The sequence below is a fragment of the Trichosurus vulpecula genome, chromosome 2 (genome assembly GCF_011100635.1).
Source record: "Trichosurus vulpecula isolate mTriVul1 chromosome 2, mTriVul1.pri, whole genome shotgun sequence".
NCBI classification, from domain to species: Eukaryota; Metazoa; Chordata; class Mammalia; order Diprotodontia; family Phalangeridae; genus Trichosurus; species Trichosurus vulpecula.
This window is the reverse complement of record NC_050574.1, coordinates 8,354,451-8,379,189: the sequence shown is the minus strand read 5'-3', so window position 1 is coordinate 8,379,189 and position 24,739 is coordinate 8,354,451. Positions and strand designations below refer to the sequence as shown.

Here is a 24,739-nt window from a genome sequence, read left to right as displayed (position 1 = left end):
AAAATTATAATTTCCTTACAAAGGTTGTTATATTCTGTCAACCAGGTAAAGCCCATCCCTCAAAATGCAGAGCAGTCCAAGCTGGGTTGAAAGCAGAAAAGTTTTATTAGGAAGAAAATCAAACACTAGTGCTGTACAAAAACCTAACAGCCCAAGAAGGGCAGGGGAGATTTATGCATGAAAACCACTAAAAGGAAGTACAGAGAGGTGTTGGGGAAAAGGATGGAGAATTTTTCCCAGGATCAGGAGGACACAGAAGGAGGTTGTTTAGCAGGAACAGTTGACTGCAAGGCTTGTTTGGCCTAGTTTGGGTGGGGGTGGTGGGGCACAACAGCAAAGTCAGTCAATTAACACCAGCAAAGGTATCCAGGAGTGAGCAAGACTGTGGCTCACTGCAGGCTCCTTCCATCAAACATGCTTACTCTGTGTCCAGTGCATGTGCCTAGTAAGGTAACTCATGGAAGATGGACATATTAAACTCAGGGGAAGTTCTCAGCAGGCAACTTCAAACTTGATTCCACCCTACTTGGTTGGCCTCCTCTTAGTCCAGGTGTGGAAGAGGTAAGTGGGGGCAGGGTTGAAAGGCCAAAGGTCACTTTACCCAGCCTGAGTTAGGTGGCCTGTGTTCAGTGTTGCCACCAATGCCCCAATAATGAAGAGGTGTCTCCAAGTAGACACTCCTTCCTTTGAGCTTGGTGATCTGATGCCCCGTCCACTCCAATGCCAAACTGAATCAGACTGAGGACTTCCCAGAGAGATCTCAGTTATTCTTCTGTGCTGGGGAGTAAACAAAGACCTGTATCCTCCTCTACTCCCCACTTACCCAGGCTCTCTTCTTCCCTACAAAATAATAATGAATTAGAATCATTCACCTGTATACTCCACATTAAGGTTTCTCAATCAGCTTTCAACAAAACACCATCACCTCACACCTGGACTATCACAATAGCTGCTGGGGAGGGGATCTGTCTGCCTCAAGTCTCTCCCCATTCCAGTCCAGTCCCAAAGTCATTTTCCTAAAGTGCAGGTCTGACCTTGTCACCTCCCTCCTCCACTCAGTAAACTCCAGTGGATCCCTACTGTTTCCAGGAGCAAATGCAAAATGCTCAGTTTGGCATTCAAAGCCCTGCATAACTTGGCCCTCTCTGACCTTTCCAGTGTTCTTACACCTTTCTCCCCCACATTTCCTCTTCCATCCAGTGACACTGGCCTCCTGGAGCAAGACTCTGCCTCCTTTTGAAAGCCTTTCCACACTGATTTCATTCATAAGGTTTCTCATCAGTGTGGATTCTCTGATGTGCAAGATGGGAGCTCTTTCTGAAAGTTGTTCCACACTGATTATTGTTACAGTAATTAAGCTGGGACTTTTTTACCCTTTCAGAGCACTTATTTAATCAAGTGCCCTTAATGTATATGGCCTTTGTTTCTTTGATTAAATCAGGAGTTATTGATGACCTGTTTACCTCAAGGGAAAGCCTAATTTGCATGGCTTTGAGTTGTATGTTTGTGACACCAGAAGCTTTTAGGTCAAGTGGGTTTGAGTCGCATGTTGTGATGCCCTTTGACTCTAAAAAGGGTATATAAACTCAGAGGTTACCATTTTGTCTGGGGCTCTGACTCACTGAAAGTGTGGTTGGTGTGTAGGGTTCTGGGTAGCCGCTTTAGCTCCCTGGCTTTGGAAGAACCCAGATGTGTTTTGGGGCTCAAAGGAGTATGGAGACTTTGGGCAAGCCACTGTAACTGACCCCTGGCTTTGCTAACCCAGACCCATTGATTCTTCTCTGGTAACTATGAATTGTGATTTGACAACCTGACAAGGTCTGCCTGTTTACATAATGCAGGTTTGCAACTTATTTGAAGTTCAGGGTGCTGGCTTTTTCCCCTGAACTAAGTGAATGATACATATATATGTTTGATTAAAGCGAGATTGTTAACCCCTTAAAGTTGCTTTCCTTAGTAAAGCAGATTAAAGAGCCTGTGCCAGCAGTTCTTGTTGCTTGTCTTGTTGGGTCTTACACCTCAAAAACAGCTGCTGCTAGCCAAATTGTTGTTACAATTACATTCAAAAGGTTTTTCTCCACTGTGCATTATCTGATGTGCAGCAAGACTCTGTCTGGTTGTGAAAGCCTTTCCACATTCATAAAGCTACTCTCCAGTGTGGATTCTCTGATGTGCAATAAGATAGCCCCTCTGTGTGAAAGCCTTCCCACAGTGATTGCACTCAAAAGGTTTCTCTCCAGTGTGGATTCTCTGATGGGCAGTAAGACTGCCCCTGTCTTTTAAAGCCTTTCCACATAAATTACATTCATAAGGTTTCTCTCCAGTGTGGATTCTCTGATGTGCAGTAAGATTGCCCCTCTGTGTGAAAGCCTTTCCACAGTGATCACATTTAAAAGGTTTCTCTCCAGTGTGGATTCTCTGATGGGCAGCAAGACTGCCCCTGTCTTTGAAAGCCTTTCCACATAAATTACATTCATAAGGTTTCTCTCCAGTGTGGATTCTCTGATGGGTAGCAAGATTTCCCTTGTATCTGAAAGCCTTTCCACAGTGATTACATTCATAAGGTTTCTCTCCAGTATGGATTCTCTGATGGGCACCCAGTTTGTGCCTGTTTGTGAAAGCCTTTCCACAGTGATTACATTCAAAAGGTCTCTCTCCACTGTGGATTCTCTGATGTGCAGCAAGATGGTACCTCTCTATGAAAGTCTTTCCACATTGATTACATTCAAAAGGTCTCTCTCCACTGTGGATTCTCTGATGGGCAGCAAGTTTCTGCCTCATGGTGAAAGCCTTTCCACATTGATTACATTCATAAGATTTCTCTCCAGTGTGGAATCTCTGATGTGTAGTAAGATTGCTCCTCTGTGTGAAAGCCTTTCCACAGTGATTGCATTTAAAAGGTTTCTCTCCAGTGTGGATTCTCTGATGGGCAGCAAGACTGCCCCTGTCTTTGAAAGCCTTTCCACATAAATTACATTCATAAGGATTCTCTCCAGTGTGGATTCTCTGATGGGCAGCAAGATGGCACCTCTGTGTGAAAGCCTTTCCACAGTGATTACATTCATAAGGTTTCTCTCCAGTATGGATTCTCTGATGGGCACCCAGTTTGTGCCTGTTTGTGAAAGCCTTTCCACAGTGATTACATTCAAAAGGTCTCTCTCCACTGTGGATTCTCTGATGTGCAGCAAGATGGTACCTCTCTATGAAAGTCTTTCCACATTGATTACATTCAAAAGGTCTCTCTCCACTGTGGATTCTCTGATGAGCAACAAGATGGGAGGTCATTCTGAAACTCTTTCCACATTCATTACACTCAAAAGCTTTCTCTCCACTGTGAATTTTCTGATGCACAGCAAGACTGGCCCTGTCTCTAAAAGCCTTTCCACACTGATTACATTCATGAGGTTTTTCTCCAGTGTGGATTCTCTTATGTACAGCAAGAGGGGAACTCTCTGTGAAAGCCTTTCCACAGTGATTACATTGATAAGGTTTCTCTCCAGTGTGAATTCTGTGATGTCTAGTAAGCTGGGAGCTTGTCCTGAAAGTCTTTCCACATTGATTACATTCAAAAGGTTTCTCTCCACTGTGGATTCTCTGATGGGCAGAAAGACTCTCATTCCTTGTGAAAGCCTTTCCACACTGATTACATTCATAAGGCTTCTCTCCAGTGTGGACTGTCTGATGTGCAGCAAGAGTGCCACTGTCTGTGAAAGCCTTTCCACACTGATTACATTCATAAGGTTTCTCTCCAGTGTGGATTCTCTGATGGGCAGAAAGACTGCAACTGTGTGTGAAAGTCTTTCCACAGTGATTGCATTCAAAAGGTTTCTCTCCAGTGTGGATTCTCTGATGGGCAGCAAGCCTTCCCCTGTCATTGAAAGCCTTTCCACACAGGTTACATTCATAAGGTTTCTCTCCAGTGTGGATTCTCTGATGGGTAGCAAGATTGCCAATGTTTGTGAAAGCCTTTCCACAGTGATTACATTCATAAGGTTTCTCTCCACTGTGGATCCTCTGATGTGCAGCAAGACTGGAGCTCTGTGTGAAGGTCTTTCCACACTGATTACATTCATAAGGTTTCTCTCCAGTGTGAATTCTCTGATGTACTATAAGATTGCCCTTGTCTGAGAAAGACTTTCCACAATAATGACATTCATAAGGTTTCTCTCCAGTGTGGACTCTCTGATGTGCAGCTAGACTGGAGTTCTGTGTAAAAGCTTTTCCACATTGATTGCATTCAAAAAGTTTCTCGCCAGTATGGATTCTCTGATGGCGAATAATGAGTGATCTATGGCAAAAAGTTTTCCCACATTCATGGCATTCATAAAACTTCCTCCCAGTATGAATCTTATGAGATCTATCAAGATCTGAGTGCCAACCAAAGGCCTTCCCAAGCTGAGGAATTCCAGGGTGAAATCTAGGCGGTCTAGGAAGAGATGAGTGATGGGATGAGGTTGCTTTCCATTTATTATATTTATCAGGCTCCTTTTCAATGGGAATTTGCTGATGAGTAATGAGCTTAGAGTTCTGAATCAAGGCCTTCCCACCTTTATTACTTACACAGAGTCTTTCTCCAGTATCACTTTTCTGATGTCTGAGGTCTGAACTCCAGCTCAAGGCCATTTCCCCTTCATTACCTGGATACACGAGCATTTCAGGAGCCTTCTCATGGGACTGAAAAAGCTCTACTTCTTCAGTAAAGCATTTGCTATATTCACTATCCTGAAGACTGTCATTCCCTGAGATCATTTTCTTACACTGATTTAGGATACAAGACTGACTGAATCTCTTTCCAATTTCATCAAATTCATATTCGCTCTTTGGATTTTTATCTAAGTTGATATCAGAGTCATGGATTTCTTTCCATTTGAAGTTCCAAGCACCATCACTTATGAATCTTTGCAGGTCACATTTTTCCAGAAAAGTTCCAAGATTTGTAGTCACCTCATTTACTTCAAAGTTGGTCTCTAAATCTGAAGGAAACAAACAATCAAACATATATACACCAAAAGATATGTACATATAAGTATATGCAACAGCAATGGGTACTGGAGATTTATGTGCCTTAGGACCTTCTGTAATGGTAATTTAAATTTGAATATCTTTCCCACCCATTAATAGGGCCATGTTACTCCCTTATGTCACAGGAAGCCTAAGTCACATCTGGAGGGAGGAGCTTGCTGAATGAAACAGGAAAGGGTAGAGCAGGAAATACTCAGAGCAACTTAGAACTGGGGGAGGAGAGGAAGATTTGTGAGTGTTTATGGGAAAGCCCCAGCAGGGGGGAAGGTTATGGGATAGCGAGTTTCCATGCTGTAATATTGTGTTTTAAGTTGTTTGCTGTTATAATAAAGTGGATTTACGGGTTTGGGGATTTGCTTGCTGCTTGGATGGGTTGGACTTATTGGTTTTGGGATCTGGTTCTTTGGTGCCTGAATAAGTATTTTATTTCTTCTACCTTCTAGATGGAGAGTCTCTTATATTTTGCGATACTGAACTACATAGACATATTCACAATTATTGTCAATATTGTGATTACTGCCTTGTTGATATCACTGGCATCATGAACAGGATTACAAGGTATAAAATCTCTATTTTGAGGCAGAAGTGATTTAGAGGAAGAAATGGCTATCCCAGGATGGGAGGCTGTACCTTATTCCTCCCTAGCAAGGGAACAGGATAAAGGAGCAGGACTCTGTGAAAGTTGGAAATAGGCTAGAGTGGAGAATCTAGAGATTTGGAAGGATGTTTGTAAGAAATTCAAGTTAATCCAGGGACAGAACTGGCAGTAGTGAGTAGGAGAGGCTGGGTTTTACTCACAGCTTATTGTATTGTATATGAAAGCAGGGACAGACTGTTAAAAGACAGTACTCAGAGAATTGGCTAGTTGGAATGGAAATATTTTATGCCACAGTTAGATGGGGAATCTTGGGTGGTAGAAGAACAGATTATTCTTCGGTAATTAACTGATTTGAATGGGAATTTTGCTGTTAATTTGGCCAGGTAAAAGCAAAAAGCAAAGAGGTCAAAAGCGCATATAAGTTCAGGACAGGTCGAGTTTAGTTGACAGTCTTGTTGCCATGACAATGGGGAAAGAGAGTAGGTAGAAAATGATACTATATTAGGAACTGAGGCACAAAATTATACTTTGTTGCATGATGCTCCTCAGATAGAGAAGGAGACATTGTTAGATCCTCAGACAGATGTACACCCCACACTAAGAAGGAAACGAGAATCAGGGAGATAATACAGTTTTTAGAGAAATTCTGAAAGATTTCACTCAGCAGGAGGTCACAGATATCTTGAGCTGATTTGCCCAAGGAATGGGAGAATCATTAATATCTTTGATGGTGAGAATCAGTGGAAAGACTTATGTGATCTGATGCTGAGTGAGGGGAGCAGAACCAGGAGAACATTACACATGATTACAGATACATGTTATCTATGATGACTAACTTTGATAGACTTGGCTATTCTCAACAATACAAAGTTCAAAGACAGCTTGAAAAGACTCATGGTGGAAAATGCTATCCACATCCAGAGAAAGAATTATGGAGTCTAAATGCAGATTGAGGCAAACTATTTGCTCTTTTTTCCCCCTTACATGTGTATCTGAGTGTTGTAAACTAAAAATAAAAAACAAATAAAAAAAATTAAGTTAAAGGAGAGGGTAATGAAAACTGCTATCATGATGAGAAGTGCAGACACCTTCCATGACATGCCCTTAGGAGTTTCTCATAGAAATATGATAGTTAAGACAGCTTATAAACAGCTACTTCTGACTCTGCTAATTTGGGAGATAGGGTACCTTCTTTCAGAGGTGGCTGGATAACGTTTCACAGTTAAGTGACTTAGGAGACTGGGGAAAAGATAAATTTCCTCAAGTGAGAAGGGTGAATAACCAGCAGATTCAAAGTCAGAATAGAGTGACAAGAAGAGAAATGTTTACTACTCTACTGACAGAAGGGGTAGATTTTGGCAGAATAGATGGTATTCCACCTAATGAGCTATACAAAACGTACTGAGATAAGGGGCTTAATAGCAGACAGAATAGAGAAGAAAGAACTGCCCCTACAGATCTTGCACCCTTGTATCCAAGTGAGTCACACCTTCGGCAATACTAGGAAATAGGCCAAGCCCCAGCTCAGATTAAAGAAATACACATACAGGATTACAGACCCCATATTAATCTGACTATATATTTGAAAAATGGATCAAATACTATAACTAGGGCATTGATAGATACTGGGGCAGAGGCCTCCCTCATATATGGAAACCCTGATACGAAAGAACATTCTGTGGTCACTGTACCCATTCCTGAATACATCATTAGAATAGATATATTGAGAGGTATGACTCTAAATTTACCTGAGGGGAGATTCCAATTTGCAGTAATGAAGATAGGAATTAATACAGTTTTAGTGGGAAAAGTAAAAATGAACCCAATTACTTTACTGAACCACGTGAAGTAATTAGTCTGAAGCACTATCGTGTGCCAGGTGGGCAAGATGAAAGTACCAATACTATAAAGGAATATGTTGAACCATGAATGTTAGTGCCTACAACCACTTGATGGAATAATCCTGTATGGCCAGTCTGAAAATGGAGATGGAACGTGGAAGCTCATTTATGGCCTGTTTAATTTCTTTTTCTAACAGAGGTTTCCTGAGATATTCTATTTCCTCTTCTGTTAATCCCATGAGAATAAAGTTCCAGCACTAGCTGCCCTCACTCCCATCATAGCCCATCATAGGTTGACAATCCTGCTTAGATTATGTGAATTCACTGGCCACTGAAATAAACTATTTCCACCTCTTTGACAAATTACTTTAAAAATTTTTTTTTAATTTATGGAATGAAACAAGCATTTCCATATCATAGTTGTATAAAAAAAGATGACTGTACATGAAAGTGCAAATCTACTATGAACAACTTCCTATTCCTTTCAAATTTAAAACAGAATTTCATAGAAATTTCTTTTTTTCTCCCTTCCCTTGGGGGTTGGCTACCATTACATACAAATAGGTATGTATGTGTCTGTGGGTGTTTTTCTGCGTGTGTTTGTGTGTGTATGCAGTTTCAGACATATTGCTGTACAGTTTTCCCAACAATTTTTTTAACCAAATAATGAATCCCCAAATATTAAGTCTTTACACTTCTCAAATACAAGGTTATTATGTTTATTTGCTGCTGTATATATACACTATTCCATTGATCTATCTATTTCTTACCCAGTACCAGAGAGTTTTGATACTTACAGTCTTACAATACAGCGGGGCTGTCCAAGATGGGAACTGTGGGTGGCAGCATACCAGCCTGGGGTGCAATTTTATGCCACCCATCTGTGGGTTTTAGTTTTCATGAGGGAGGAGATAGAGTGGTAATTTGCATGAAATACATATTAGATTTTTAACTAATGCTTTAAAGCTGAGCCCTGGGATTCAGTAGGGTTGGACAGCCCTGCAATAGAGCATATGATCTGGCACTGCTAAACCTCCTTTCTTGACATTCTTTTTTTCATTATTTCCTTTGATATTCTTGACTTTTTGTTTTCTCAAATGAATTTTCTTATTACTTTTTCTAATTCAGTAAAAAAAATAATTTTGGTAATTTAAGTGGAATGGTGTTGAATATATCAATGTTTGGATAAAATTGTCATTTTTATCATATTGGCCCTGCTTACTCATGAACAATTGATATTTCTCCAATTATTGAAATCTGATTTTATTTGTATATAAAGGTACTTATAATCTGGTTTACATAGTTCCCATTTTTGCTTAGGCAGTTGGACTCCCAGGTATTTTATGGTGTGTAGAGTTTGAGGCAATTTGTTTTCTTCCTTTACGGAGCTTCTTGGAGAGCCAAGTAATTCCTGTCCTATTCTGACATCTTGCCAGAAGCCCTCCCATTCTTTTTAGCATGAAATCTTCAGTGAAGTTGCTAGACATCTTCACAGAAGGGGAATATGGCATCAAGGTCAGACACCTGATTGGTGGTAAATTATTGAACTTAAAAGGTGACAAGCCAGGACCAAAGTGGTTCGAGAGTTAGTGCATGCAGAAGACTGTGCTCAATGAAGCTTCTGAGGCTGAGATGCACCAGAATATGGATCCATTCTCTGCCTCTTGTGTGAATTTTGGTCTGACAATTAACATCAAGAAAAGAAATGGTCCTTACCCAGGGACAGCAGGTTCTGGATATTCTCCAGCAGGACCTCCTTATACAGCTCTCTCTGAGAATGGTCCAAGAGGCCCCACTCCTCCTTAGTGAAGTCCACAAACACATCCTTGAATGTCACCAACTCCTAAACCATCAAAAGTCACATGAAAGAGAGACTCCAAAATTCATCTAGTCCAACCCTCTTCAAGTCAGAAGAGGAAACTGAAGCCCAGAGAAGGGATTTGCCTAAAACTCCTAATACCCTTTATGAGTGTCACAGCCAACACTTTAAATCAGTTATTAAGAACCCAATGGAATATGGAGAAGAGCATTTTACATTTGAAGTGAGAATCATGATGGAGTAATAATGGTGGACAAACAAAAGCTAGAAAAATGTCTGACTATATACAATGCTTTTCCTGATGGGATTAGGGACAATGTATGTGCTCTATTAGTGATGCACAAGAATCTGTGGAGGAGATAGCAAGGTCATTGGTAATTCCTCATGTGTCCTAAGTGACACAGAATATTCTATGAATACTTTGTGAGAAGTTGGTAAGTACTGTGCATTCTGGGAGAAAAAACCAACTTAACAGTGATCCCTGAGGAGAGAACAAAGACATGATCAAATTTGCTAAAAGTCTGTGATAAAGTATAAAGTAGAGAAAAGTGTGTTGGCAACCAAAAATGGGCTCCTTAGCACTTAGTCAACAAGTGCCCTTGACTAGTTTGGCTTTTTCCCTTGAACTGAATGCTGTTTGTATGTTGGACTGGAGTAAGCTTGTCGGCCCCTTCACCTTGCTTCCCTTGCTTAAGATGATGGAAAGAAGCTGTGCTTTCCTGGTCAACTGCTTCACCTTGCTTAAGCAGACTGAAAGAACCTGTGCTTTCCCCGGCGTACCTTACACCCCCGCAGAAGCCAGATGGTTAAAAACAGCTTCCGTTGGAGCCAGAGGCTGCTATAGGTACAGCCACAGCCGAAGCTGAAGCAGGAGTTGCCAGTAGCAGAGCTGACCTACAGGAGGAAGCTGAACAAGGACTTGAGGCCAGTGGGTAATCTTTTTACCATAGAGGGGGAAGCATGATTTTGCTTTACACCATCATGCTTCTCTGTAGCCTCCTGGTTACTCTTGTAAGGCGTACTTATTGGGCCTGGAAGCTTTTGATTAATATGTCAAAATGGGGATGCTGGTTCATGGGTTGGTTACTGTGGAGCCTAAATATATGCTTTGATTCTTCTGCCTCCTACTTTGAGAGTTTCTTATATCCAGCAGTTCTGAACCTTTCAGACATATATATGATCCTCTTTGAGATTATAAACTCTGCCCTCCTAATACAAAAAGAATGAAAAGAATTCTAAAGAGAGATTACTCACCATCTGGCCTCAACTGAATGCAATGAGACTGTTTCCAGCCAACTGAATAAGAGTTCTCTATTCTCATAATGAAAGGCTGACATGACCGTGGGTATGATGAGTCAAACGTCTTCTGTCTTTCCTATATGATTGCTTTCAATTGTTCATGGAATACATTCGTTCATCTTAATATTTAATTGTAGAGAAATAAGAGTAACTATGTGGGGAAAGGAGGGTCCCTTCCTTCATTAAAAATGTAAAATTTTATCAACTGGGGTTAGAGATTGAGCCAATATATAAGAAAGATGCTGACAATTCACAAAAAATAAACTATTTCAACATGCTGGTACAACTCTAGAACACTAGGCTTAGAGGGTGAAAAGAATGAGTCAAGAGGCAGAGTGATGGAGGATCATACTAGAAAGTGGCCACTTCTTCAATTCCTTTGATGCTTGGGAGGGCTCATCTATTTTTCCAATCTGCTACATGCAAAACATGGGTTTAGCCAAGACACTTGGCATTTGCTGCTGCTCATTTCTAGCAGAATGGCATGATTCACTGTTTAAGATAAAAATCTCTTCACCTTTTTATCATTTTGATTTTGTTGAAAACATCTGATTTATTTCATATTTGTATATTTCACTTATAGCTTCCTTCATTTGTATTATTGAACTACTGAGCAACTTAACCATTTACACAACTTTGCTTTCATTCTTTGTTTCCTAAAAGGTCTCTTGCAAACTTAGCACTGATACTTTAATTGCCAAATCTGAAACACTTCTGTAAAATTTGGATTCAGTTAAAAGGCTACACTTATAGATCTAGAAGGCCGCAGGTTCCCCACCTCTGCTCTAGACTGACTGCATTCAGATACCAGGAGACAAACATTTGGATCCAATGACATTCTTCATTCTTATCTTTAGAATTTCTGAACTTTTACCTTAATACCAAATTTTAAGAGTATTTTTCATGAAGGGATGACCCCCTGACAGAGGGTAAAACATCACAAGTATCCATGTCACTTTAGCAGAGATCATAATTTACTTTAGGACACACTCAGTTGCATTTGCTGCCAGGACCTCAAAATATAGGGCTCACTCCTGTGGATTAGCCTACTGCCAGTTTTCTGGTGGCAGTCTTTCTACTCGGAAGCAGAAGAGACTCAGTCCCCAAATAGGATGAAGTAGGGAGAATGGGAGTTGATGGACAGATAAGGGAAGAGGAGTTCTCAGGGGGAAATCAGTGTTTTGCATTTTGGCCCAGGTAGAACGTGAACCTTGGGATGGGAGTTGGTGGACTAGGAGAAGGTCAAGGGAGAAGATGAGTCTTTCCCATGGCTAAGGCATTGCAGCTGATGGAGACCAAGAAGAGCAGAGAAGAAGGAAGGGGCCTGAGTTTCTAGCCATGAGTGTGAATGAAGGAAGAAGATGATCCTGGGGCCTCAGGAGGTAGGCAGAAAGAGACTGGTGGACCCTCTCAGAAAGGGCTTGGTTCACTGAGGCCCAAGCCTTCTTCTGCTTTCCATAGGGCCCACGTTTCTAGGCCTCTTCTGCCTTGGACTCTGCCCCATGGCAGACTCCCTGGCTAGAAGAAGCAGCCTTTTCCCTTGAGATAAAGATGTCTCCTAAAAATCCAGTGCTGTACTTGCAGTTTCCAGGTAGGTCTGAGCCAGGAGGTCAGAAAGGTCAGACAGTCCACCTCTATTCTTACTGAATAGCATTCAAAGACCAAATAGTGGTCTTTGATGCCCCCATCAGGCCATGATTCCGGCTTCACTCAGCCCTCTAGAGCCCCCCAGAGGCCCTGCTCACCTTCATGGGGAGACCTCTCAATTGCTGCAATCCTTCTTTCCCTACTGCTGCTCTCTGGCCATCTTTACGCCACCCCCTCCCAATCTCTTTCCTCCTTTAACTCTGGGAAGCACAATCCCACCTTTGGCACTCCTATCCCCAAATCTGACCACTGAGGCTTCCACACAGAAAGTCGGTGATGGTTTTTAAAAGCAAATTTCTGAGAAACCAAAACTGACTCCATTTGATGCTATACTGGATGTCCTGAGGTCAATGTCCTCGGTGTCCCCTTCAGTACCTCCCTTCCCTCAATCTCTTTGAGAAAATTCACAGGACTCACTTCCTGTCCTGTTATTCTGACTAAGAAGGCACAAAAGACTTAGTAAAAGTTGTTGACTAATCAAGCAGCTAGGCTTTTCTTTGGACTGGAGTAAGTATCTATGCTAAAGTTACAAGCTTTCTAACTCTAAATCCACATTTTCTTTCTTTCCCTCTCTCTGTCCCCTAACCTGATCTTACCAAAAACTTCTTTGTAAGCCTGTCTGTAAGACCTCAGGGATCCTACCAAAAGGATGGGTCGTGTACCTTAGGAGGAGAGCCTGTCGCTATGTCTTCTGTGGAACTGTGAGACACACATGTTCATCAGGGAGTGCGTCACACTCTTGAGTCAATAAACCACCGTACACTGTATGTGCACCCTGTGTTCCCTTATTCTGGCTGTCCCTGACAACGACCATGACAATTCTCACAACAGGATCAAAGGAGATAATATTTATATTGGTTCCTGGCACATAGCAGACACCACATAACCAACCTCTTAACCCTTTCCAGTCTTCTTACACCTTGGTCCTCTTCTCCCCTCTGACCTGAGGACACTGGCCTCCTGGCAGATCTTTAACCAAGACCCTCCACCCCCTGACCCTTTGCCTTCCCAATGGCTGTCTCTGAAGCTTGGAATGTCCTTCCCCCCTCACCTGGGTTTCCTGGCTTCCTTCACATCTCAGGTAACATCTCACCTGAAAACAAGCTGTTCCTGGTCCCTTCCTTCTCATAGCACCTCCCATCCAAACAGTACAGAGCTTGTTTGCACACAGATGCTGACATGTTTTCTCACAATTAGACTGAGCTCATGGAGAACATGGACTGTTATTTCTTTAAACTTTCTTTGCACAACTAATATGTTAGCATAGTGCTAGGCATAGAGGGGCCACTTTCTAAATGCTTACTGACTTGACCTAAGAAATAAATGGCAAATAAGAAGGATTCAGAGAGACCTGGGAAGACTTGTATGGCCTAAGGCAGAAGGAAATGAGCAGAAGGAGGAAGACAATTTCTGCTCTGCTGACAGTACTGCAAAAGACAACCTAAGTCTGTTCCTTGACTGTCTTGGATTCCAGCTTTGCTGATACTGGTCAGGTCTGTGGATGGACTGCACTCACCTGGGATGAGGGTCTCTGGCTCCCAGGGGCCATTCTCCTTGGTTCTTGGTTTCTCTCCTGGGAATAGGCTTTGGTCCTCATCAAGTAGACCTGGGGAGAGAGAAGAACCTCAAATTGGGGTGGCTGCTGAATAGACAGGTGAGCTCTCAGAGCAGTTACAAAGGCCCTGCCCTCAGGGGAGAGACTCCACCACAGGAGGAGGGCAGCAGGGAGGGTCAGGCTTGGAAGTGAACTTGGTCTGAGCAGGAAGAGGACTTGCCACTCTCCAGAACTCCTTCTCTTTGGCCTCATGCCCCTCCCTCATCCTCCTACAGGGACCCAGGAGGCAGAAGGAACTTGGGATCCCAGATGGGATGAGACCAGTCAGAGCCTCAATGGCTCCAGATGCAGAGCTCTGTCTCCAGCTGACACTGTGGGTGAGATATTTAGGTCAGGCAACTGTGACCCAATGGTAAAACTGGGGATGGCACCTGCCAACAGATTGTACTGTATAGGTCCCTAACCTGGGCATGGCCAGAGGCAAAACTCAGCAGGTCAGAGGCAGCTGTGCCAGCAATCAAGGAGGGGTTTGATTAATTCATTTCCGAGCCAGGGAGGAGGTTTCCAAACCTGAAGTCCTCTTTCTGGAGAGGGCTTCCCCTGCTGTGGGAAAGTTAGAGTTTATGCTCATGCAAACCACAATTGGGCTGGATCAGGACAATCATTTTTAGGTCTGGAGAGGCCCAATGGAAAGGTCAGACAGCAGAAGCAGAAGCATGCACCCTTGTTCAGACCTGCCTGGAACCTGCATGTGCAGAAGTCAGAGAGATCTCTCCTTCCAAAGCGAAACACAAAGAGATTTCACCATCAAGGGAAGAGGGCAGAGAGATCTCACTACCAAGGTCAGGGGGGAGAGAGGAACTCCAAAGGAAGAAGGCAGAGAGATCTCAGCTCCTAGGACTTCTGTTCCTAGCCAACGTGCTCTGGCTGGATCCTCCTATTCCTGAGAGACTGGCTCAGTCCTACTGTCCATCTCCCAGACTGACACCTCTTCTCCCCTGCCCTCCTCCCACGCTTCCAAACTTCTTCCCCAGGAGAGAATTCCACCAGGGCCACCACCCACATGGCTGGTCATCTGAGCTCCCATCCCCCATTTCTTTACCACCTCTTTCTCCCTCCCTTAGCCTGCTCTGGGACCCCAAATATCCTCAGTGAAACCTCCTGCTCTTCTAGCTCTCCCCCTGCTACACTCGTCTTCTTCTCCACAAGGATATGCCTAGCCTAACTCCCTCCTGACTCTCTCAACCACTTCCCTCCCTTGATTCCCTTCCCCTCAGGTCCCCCTTTCTTCTTTGCAGCCACAGTCCAGACCTGCCCACCCCAGTGAACTCTCCTTTAAAATGGAGACATTTACACCCTTAGTTGATCTCTATTCTTGACGTTCCACATCCCAATCCTAACACTGAGGGGGCTTTTCCCTCTGTCTTGTTTTTATTTCCCAAGAGATCTTCTCTCACTGGAAGACAGCTGGATCCTAATGAGGAGCTGAGACCAGGACATCAGGACCCCGGGTCCCAAGTCATACATTATAGCTCATGTAATAAACTTTATCTGCTGATATAAACCTTTACATCTGCCTCTAAGTCTAGGGTTTTGGCTGTTACGCCTGATTAAGCAACAGAAATCTATCCCCTGGGAGATCTAGTTCCCTCTTTACCCCTCAAAATCTGGATTCTAATGGTAAGGGGAGAGGTGCAGGAAGCAGGACATGTAAGTTCTGGGGCGCAAAGATGGCAGAGAATTAGGAAGGAGGCCACAGGACTGACCTGGGATAGCTGTTGGGGGTGATGGGAGCACAATACCCCAGCACAGAATCTTTAGTTATCCTTCTGTTTTGTTTTTTTTTTTTTAACAAAAGTAAAGACAGACCCCGACCTCCTGGGTCTTATCTGACAAAGGGGAGTGGTGGGCAGGGAGGGCCTCTAGGGTTGTAAATGTTACTGGGCTGGGCAGTGAGACCTTAGGGCATAGACTGACACTCATCCCTAGGTACAGGAGCATAGGGGGATATCACTTCGGTTCTCATTTCCTCAACTGGAGAGGGAAAGGTAATTTTGGGGACGAAAAATAAAGCCAAAAGAAGGGATATATATATACATACATACCTACATATAGATTTATGTATTTACATGTATATCTTTAAAACCTGTTTGATTGGCTTGGTGGTAAAACTTACTGCTCAATTGAGAATTAAGAGCTTTTTTAGAGCTTTTTAAAGGAACTCAGGGATTTTAAAAGCATTCTAACAATGGCATTCTAACCATGGGAACCACCAGGATAAAGACAAAGCCTGAGATGGAACATCACAAAGGAGAAGAAACCAAAAGGCCAGTTTGGCAGCTCAGTGCTATGTGAAGCGGAACTCTGTGTAACCAACTTGGAGATGTAGCTGGGGCCAGGTTCTGAGAGCTCTGAAACAGCAAACAGATCTGTAATTGCACACAGATATTATGGGAGGCACTGGAATGTACTGAGGGGAAGTGATGGGGGGAAGACAACTTTAGACCCATAGACATCTATGACCTTCAGGGTGGATTCCCCCATCCCCTCCCCTCACCCATGCCTATTAAGTTAGTGAAGTCAATCCAGTTAAGTTCCTAGAGAGGTCCTTTGAGTAGAAATGGCTCATATGGGCAGTTTTGTTTACTTGGCCCCATAAAAGAGAATTCTTCCTGTTGCCAGTATTCCAATGTGGTTCAGCAAATTGGTGAAATGGAGAGGGACAGATAGCTCTTGAAGGAAAAAAATGAAAGGCAAAAACAGACAGTAAAACTGTAATACTTTGAGATAACAATATACCACTTTTAGCCTTAGACAAATTAAAAGGATAAACAAAAAGCTTTAGCACCTAATGTGCTATTGGGAAAGGGAGCCAAGACAGAGTGAAGAGTCAGGGATGGCTTCTAGTTGCTAATGTGGAAGAAATAAATAAATTTGGGGGAAATAGCTTCTCTCTAGAAACAGTTACCTTAGATGTTGTAGCAACAATGTTGCTACTTGCTGGAGCTGTAGAGGGATAAGGCCAATAACACCAGCACACAGGAGGGCTGCTCAGCACAGGTTCTTTGATCTGCTTTTCTAAAGGAAAGCAACTCAAAAAGGGTTAGCAATTTTACTTTGATTAAACATACACATATCATTCACTTAGTTCAATGGATAACATCAGCACCCTTAACTTCAGAGAAAATGCAAACAGAAATTACAAGCAGAGAAAATAACACAAATCAACTGACCAAAAGCAATCACACACAGTCACCAGAGAGAGAAGCACCAACATCTGGGTTTTTTGAAGTGGGGAGGGGGAGAATCCTTAATGGATAATCTGGCCACAAACAGCAACACTCTTCCCATGAGTGAGCCCCAAAGCAAAATTCTAACCTGAGAGTATATATACACTTCTTCAGGGTCAGAGGGCATCACAACCCACCAGCTCTAACTGCTCTAACATTGTGCTCCACCCACTCCTGCTCCACTCATTCAGCAAGCTCCTCCCACCACAGGCTTCATGTGACTTAGTGTGACTTAAGGAGGACACATGGGCCTCTGAATGGATGGGAAGATCTTCAAATTAACAATACATTGGGCTCCAAGATCCTCTGTATCCATTACATAGGCATTAACATTTCTTAAGTACAACAAAACCCTCACAAAATAAACATATCACATTTGCGAAATACATGAGAACTCATTACCTGGGTGGCCACATGGCCTTAAACAGATAAAGTACACAACATTATAATTCCCTTAAATCCAAAACAAAAATGTCCAAATAAAGTCCTTCTTGGGGGTGTGTCCTTTTCCCCACAGTGTTCCAGTCCCTCCTCCCCATTCCAAGTCCTGAAGGTGGCAGGGCAACAAAGCCAATAGGGTGGGTCCTTGGGGGTCCAGGGTACTTCCCCCCACCCACCAGGTAACTCTATCCTCCTCTGCATTTTTTTTTCCCACTGATTTTATCTTGAAGGAGGCCTCCACTAACTGGCCAGTCCCCATCCAAGATGTTCTGAAAGAATTAACTAGAGACCTATCTCCCCTGGCCCCACCAGACATTCGAAGCAAGGGAAAACATCCCCACTGAAACAAGCTCTACAACTCCTGAGACCAAGGTTAATATTTTCCTCAAACCCAAATCACTTGACATCCTGTCTCTATTACCCAAATACCCCAATGAAGAAAGTGGCTGCCCAGGCTCAGCCCAGGTGGACTGAGGCTGGGCGGAACACCATGTATGTTTCTTTTTCCCCTTGTCCCCTTCAGGTGCTACCCACAGGGCAACTGCCAGGGAGCTGATGCTATTCTGTCTTCTCAGAGGAATTCCAGGTAAGTGAAACAGGGGAGAGAGGCCTGGGCCTGGAGTCAGGAAGAACTGAGTTCCCATTTGATCTCCCATCGATCCCACAGGTAGTAACTGTGTGAAACAGATGGAATGAGTTTTGTTTCCACAGAATTGCAAGCACTTCTCCCCTCCCCCCACCAGCTTTAGCAGAATGTAAGTCAGGGACTGGTTCTAATCAGAGCTGTGATCTAGCAGAAGCCAGATTTCTGATGGGGTAAAAGGTTTGAAACTTGTGCTTAATGAGTTACCTGAGGGGGACATGACATGGGCACTTCACAGGGTTGCATGTGGCCAATCAAGAGCCAGGCTGGAGATGTGAACTGGGAGTCAAGAAAAGGACTCGAATTTCTCTGAGTCCTTTTACTCTCCTGTACTGCATTCAGGGGATGAAGGGATGAACCAATTTATTCAGGAAGAATAAATGTAAAACATAATTAAAACTTTCCTGGCTTTCCGCCCACTATTATTTACTGCTAGACTAAGTTATATTTCTAACAGTGATCGCTGACAATAATAAATGTTACAGAGAAGAAAAAGCCAACGAATGGGCTATGCTACGAGTGGGGAACCTTTTCAAGTTATTAATTTAGCTATCATCAAATAAGGCTGAATTCAAGAAACTTCAATGAGATATACTTTAAAATGTACATTCTTTGGTAAAAATCTAACTACTATGAATAATTTTAATAAATGAAAACTACTTGTTAATTTTTAAGTAACAAAGGCCACAGGTTCCCACCCCTGGGCTAGGGTCTTTACAAAGAAGACCATTGCTTTTAGGTGTCTGCATGATTTACAGGAGGTGGAAAAGGGAGCAGGGGGTGGAAAAAAGAGAGACCATCCAGTACAGGGAGCTTTTTCTAGCAAATTACCTCTGAAAACTAGGAAAGAGGATAGCTTAAGGATGAGAAGGTTAAGTGAAGATCTTTTAAGATAGGGGAGATCTGGACATTTCATGTTTTTTGTTAGCAATTCAGCGGACTCAGTGCTGAAAGAAGTTGTAGTTCAGTCATTTTCAGTAGGTTGATGGGGTGCTTGGTGCCCTGTGCTTGGACCCCAATTCCAAAATCATGTCTCTCCCAAGGCTCAAAACACTGTCTCAGGGAGTTTCTCTCCAGGTCCAGCGCAGCATGCCCTAGCAAAAAAACCCTTTACCTGTCTTCCTGACAAAGTGGCCAGCTGCCCCTATAGAATGTATTAGTTTGAACCAGCTGTTCCCTAGTTGACCTGGTCGTGTCCTGGGTCATAGAGACATTTACTACTCACTGACCCATCACGGTGTATCCTAGACCTAGACATGAGCATCCTCCCTTATGCTGAACTTGTCTAACTGGACACTGATGGGGCAGCCTGGGTATTTCCCTGTCAGCCCTGACCCTGAGTTGTCTTGGTGACATTTCAGGCCTAAAACCACGCCTCCATGTGACCCCACCCCCAGTGAACTCCGGGTACAATGCCTGAGTAGCAGATACTAAAACAGCACCTTCTTTTAAGAACTAACCACTCCTTAACCACTCCCTAACCCGGCCCCATCACCTAATTAGCATATCTGGCACATGTCTTCCCATGGTGTAACCTTCACCAGGGTCTCCTCCTAGACGGCAGGTTCCCTAAGAACTCTTGCTCCTGTAAAGTCTAACAATGAACTTTCACCACTTTGACTTAAAGCCTCCTCGGGTCCCAGAATCTATCCCAGGCCCTCCGACCTTGATCTCGGGATTCCGTATCCCCGGTATCTCCTTCCACATTTCTGGGGCCACTCGAGATTTCTCCGCTCCCCCCCTCCCCCCAGGCCTGCAGGGACGTTGGGCTGAGCCCTACACAGACTCCGGCATAAGCCTCCTTCCTGATGGGGTGCCTTGTCTGGGGACACTCGGCCCCTCTCTCCACCTCCTCCAGGACGCTGCTCGGCCCAGGTGGGCTCCAGGCGCTCCCTGGGCTTACAGGCCGACAGGCCGGGCCGGGCTCCCTGCACACCCGGGCTTCGCCCCTAGGACACCTCTCACACAACCGGAAAATCTCCGTCTTCTGGCCTTACACAGAAGCACCTCGTGTCCTCTGCCTACACTGCCCGGCCCGGACCCTCCTGAGGACCCGGACAAATGGCCTGCAGCGGAGCTCTGAATTCTGGAGCCATTTTACGGCTCGATCGGTTTTGCCGCCCGAAGGGAGACGGACACAAGTTCCCTCTGTCTCGCTTTTACGTCCCTCCCCCAGGACCCAGAACTGCGGGAACGATGTAGGGAGCCCCTAGTTAAATTTACCGCAGTAAAGGAAAACAAGACGTACCTCACTTAGACCTTATGATCCCCTTCTCTCAGACCCACGCGCTTCGGGATCCTGAAGCAGGATCCTACACAGCCTGCTGTCTTTTCAGCTCCTCAGTCAGCCCCTTCTCCCTGGGAGGTAAGGCAGGGACCTTACCAGGAAGCTAGCAGGCTTCTACAGGATGTCCCGCCCAAACCTCTACTTCCGGGGCGGTCACCTCCAGCAGCACTTCCGGACTACATTTCCCAGAAGACGGTGAGCCTTCCGTATCCAACTGTTCTTTGGTTTCCTAGACATTCACCGCTGGACTCGGTTGACCAAAATGCCTCGCTCCCAAATCCTGCCCTTACCAGGGGCGGAACTTCCTATCTGCCTCCATCCCAGGCTCCAAACTATCTCCTTTCCAGGAAGTAGCAGATTCCAGTCCAGGATCCTCTCGGTGCCGGTTCCTTTTCAAATCACTGCTGTCACGTGAAGTAAAACCTCGGGAGTTACTCTGAAAACGCTCCGCAGTTCGTCGAGGGTTTCAAAGCGCTCCCTCTGCAGCTTGATTTGTGGGGAGACCTGGACATCCTTCTCTCCACTTGTTGTACCAATCACTAAGGAGCAGAGGAGGTTCTAGGATCCAGCGCCGAAGTCTGGGGAGGATCTGGCCCGCCCTCACCCCCCAGGCCCCTTGGCGGGGGCGGGGGAAGCCACGGGCCCTGCCGTGCCATAGCTGTCCGGATCTCAGAGGCTGGGTAGACCCATCAGAGGGACTCGGACGGTAAGAGGTACAATGCTATTCTGCCTCGTAGAGATGATGAAAATCGGATTTAAAACGGCCGTGAATCATGATGGGCGCAGGACGATCCCTGGGGGATGAGGAGGGGCGGGTCATTGGAACCTGGAAGGGCTTCACTCATCGTGACACTCCCCCAGGTTTATCTCCTCTAAGGAGACGTTGAGGGGCGGCCTGGGTGGTCCCTGCCAGGCTTGACCTTGAGTTGATTTGCCCTAGCCACCCCCCCCATCCTTTAATTAGCATATTGGGCACTTGTCTTACTATAGAATGTCTTTTATAATCGTCACCTGTGGCCCCTCATAGACCGCAGGTTCCGTAAGAACTCTTGCCCCTGTAAAGCTTAACAATAAACTTTCCCCAACTTGAGTTAAAACCTGCTTCTGTCTGAGAATCCATCCCAGGCAAACTCGCCCTGGGACCTTGATCTTGGGGTTCCTGAGGTGTCACCGGATTTCCCCCTCAACACCACTACTGCAAACGCCACACTACTTTAGTGGTCCTATCAATTCTGGATTAAGTCTCATATAAAGATAAGAAAAACAAAGTAGACCTGAGCAGGATGCCCCAGAAACTAAAGTAGAAAGAGTTTAGGTGTATTCTGAATGGGAATTGCTCAATATACATATTTCTCAATACTATGTAGAACTTCTACAAATATATTTTTGGACAGACGATATAGGAATGTTACCTTGCTTATACATATTTGCAATGGGGGTTTTGTTTTCTTTCTTAATTTGAGGTGGGTGAGAGAGGCACATGAAATTTTTCCTAATGAAAAAACATTTATTTAAAAGTACAAGTAAGCACTCAGCTGATTTCACAACTATGACTAGGAGAGTTCTTGATCTAAGATCAAGATTTAAAAAAAGTATATAAAATTCTAACTACAGAAAACTTAAATGTTTTAATAAAATAAATGCAGACCAGATTAGAAGAGAAAATGCAGCATGCAGAGTATATCAAATCTTAGATAATTGTTTTAACAACCCAGCTAGCAGCTCCTGTGGGGGCATAAGATCCCCCCCCACAGCCAGCACCCAGGAGGCTGCCGGGACGCCCGGGAAAGCACAGGTTCTTTTTATCTGCTTAAACAAGGAAAGCACGGTGAAGGGGTTGACCAGCTTACTTTAATCCAGCATTCAGTTAGCATACAGACAACATTCATTTAGTTCAGGGGAAAAATGCCAGCATTCAGTTAACATTCAGGGGAGCATACAGGCAAGCATCAACAGACAGGCCAAGTACAGATTACAGTCAGCTAGTTCAGGGGAACAAACAGCGAGCACCCTGAAGTTTAGAACATTCATTTAGTTCAAGAGGAAAACAAAACCACCACCTCGAACTTCAGAACTAAATACAAACAAATTACAAATATCAACAGACAGACCCAATACAATTCATAGTTACCAACATCTGGGCTCAGCCCAAGAGCAAGGGCTGACCTAGAGTCACACTCTCCACTGCTCCCACACCAACTGGAAAAGGAAAGAGCTCTCTTCAAGCTGTCCTCTCCCCTCTTATAGAGTTTTGACATCATCAAGCGCAGCCTGAATGACCAGAGCCAATTGGTTCTTGAGCTGGCCCCTCCCCCTAGCGTAGACCAGGTTAACACCCATTAGGGCGTGGCTCTAGAGCTAACACCTTCCCTCAGCCAGCCCCATGACTCATCACACAGGAAGTTCTGATTCCTGGCATGGTCGCTGGACTTCCTGCCCCGGAAGAGCAAGCCACAGCGTCCAGAGGCTCAATGAGGTAAGCTGACTCACTCAAAGAAAACAAAGGTCACTCTGGTTACAATAATAAGTCTTTTATATTCATGATAGGTGAAATGAAAATTGAACATTTCCCTGTAAATTAATAAGATCATTCAAATAAATAGGTTCAGTTCAATTCTCGGCCATAACCGTTCCATAACCCCTGAGTGTTCTTGGCTTAACATTCCAGGAACTAGCCATTCCTAGGTCACGTCGACCCGGAGGGTTGGCTTCCCTCCCTGCGAAACCGGGATGTTATTAAAGAAAACAAATACCAAGCCTCAGGCGATGGGACGCGGCTGGGCCAGATGTGTATTGGACGAACCATGAATAACGGCACGCGCCAAAAACCTCCTGGCTCCAAGCCTTTTTTGTTTAGGACAGTATAAAAAATATACCTCCTGTAGGCCCGCTGAGCCTCACCCGCGGGAAGGACGCTTCGCCCGGGAAAACTCTTTACACAATTCAAGTTTGCATGGGCTGTAACGGGGCTCCCAGCTGCTGATCTACCTTGGAGGTTCCCTTGAATTGGTGATGTATTCTCTTCCTTTACCGATTATCTTGATTGGTGCTGTGTTATTGGTTATTCTCATCATTGTATGTTTTCTATGCAAATTTAAGCTATCTGTGCCTTGCCTTTTCTAAATAAATTTCCATTTTCTATTTTCCTGGTGTGTTGGGGAGCGTCATTTATAGGAGCGAATCCGAACCTCATTAAATCGTATTAACACAATAGGGAAAGAACTGACATCCATGTGTACCAAGGAACCAATGCCAATAGACAAGTGCTGAAAGGACAGAAAGTTTGCCAAAGTCCTGACAGCCATAAATGACACATGAAAACATTCTTCAAAGCATGGATTAAAAGAGTCATATGAAAAAAATTTTATCATTTGTTGATAATATTTAGCTAGGTACACAGCAAACCACAGAGCCAAATGGAAAAACTTTATTTGCAATTAAATAAAAAAAAAACTAAGATTACTTTCTATAAATAAATATAGAAAATATATTGATTTGCTAAAATAAATAAGATGAGGTATATTAACACATCACTAGAAAGAATGCATACCAGAACCCTTATAAACAGTGAATGATTATTATTTAGAAGTTACTGTAATAATGCTAGCTAAATAGAAATGCGTATTGAGAACCGCTGCGGGTGGTACATGTTTTGCCACATGCTTCTGTTACCTTGAGGTAGATAACACGTACCAAATTTGACATTCGTTTTTAGTTGCTGCTGTTATCATTTGTTTTAAGAAATATGTGCAGTATGAAGAACTTGAAAATACAAATGAGAAATGTTTTGGGGAAAAAAATAGATATTTTCATGCAATTACGTACAGTTTCACAAGATTTTTCCCCCCTGTAAAACAGATAACCGTGTCACTGAGAGAGCGTTTTTGCTCGGCTTAGTGCGTTTGTTTTGTCTCCTGGATTGCATTATTTTGCTCTATTCTTTAATTTTGTGTGCAAACGACATACCAGTTTAAAATGAAAACTATTGAGGGGTGGAACCAAGATGGCCCCTGGAAAGCAGGGACCTGCATGAGCTTCCCCCACCCAGGTCCCTCCAAAAACCTATAAAAAATGGCTCTGAACAAATTCTAGAGCTGCATAACCCATGAGATAACAGAGGGAAGCGGGGCTCCAGCCCAAGAAAGCCTGGATGGTCGCGGGGAAGGGTCTATCACACGGAGCTGGGAGCATTCTCCACTCAGTACAGACACATTCAGCGTTTGACTCCTCCTGAGCAGCTGCATTTCATAGTACCGGTAGGTACTATGTTAGTTTGTTTCTTTTCCTCCTTTGTTTA

At 43.9% G+C, this 24,739-nt stretch overlaps 1 protein-coding gene and 1 long non-coding RNA gene across 2 annotated transcripts; one reads left to right on the top strand and one right to left on the bottom strand.

Annotated features, from left to right (window-relative positions):
• Positions 1 to 82: 82 nt before the first annotated feature.
• Positions 83 to 20,522, bottom strand: LOC118838153 (zinc finger protein 665-like). The gene is made up of 5 exons (XM_036745377.1): positions 20,404 to 20,522; positions 16,750 to 16,859; positions 13,743 to 13,832; positions 9,178 to 9,304; positions 83 to 4,973 (listed from the first exon to the last, which is right to left on the bottom strand). Exons 3-5 carry the CDS (start codon positions 13,821 to 13,823, stop codon positions 2,146 to 2,148), a joined length of 3,036 nt encoding a protein of 1,011 aa, XP_036601272.1. The 5' UTR covers positions 13,824 to 13,832; positions 16,750 to 16,859; positions 20,404 to 20,522; the 3' UTR covers positions 83 to 2,145.
• Positions 20,523 to 20,821: 299 nt separating this feature from the next.
• On the top strand, positions 20,822 to 23,586 carry LOC118838163. Its single transcript, XR_005009591.1, has 2 exons — positions 20,822 to 21,155; positions 23,328 to 23,586. It is a non-coding gene; the product is annotated as an uncharacterized LOC118838163 (long non-coding RNA).
• The last annotated feature ends 1,153 nt before the right edge of the window (positions 23,587 to 24,739 follow it).

Bases quoted from the DNA above. Each gene is read 5' to 3' on its own strand.
- LOC118838153 (XM_036745377.1), bottom strand. From the start codon at position 13,823: ATGAGGACCAAAGCCTATTCCCAGGAGAGAAACCAAGAACCAAGGAGA. The intron at 9,305-13,742 runs GTGAGTGCAGTC...TTGATGGTTTAG, and splicing joins GCCAGAGACCCTCATCCCAG to GAGTTGGTGACATTCAAGGA. The intron at 4,974-9,177 runs GTAAGGACCATT...TGTTTCCTTCAG, and splicing joins CCAGAACCTGCTGTCCCTGG to ATTTAGAGACCAACTTTGAA.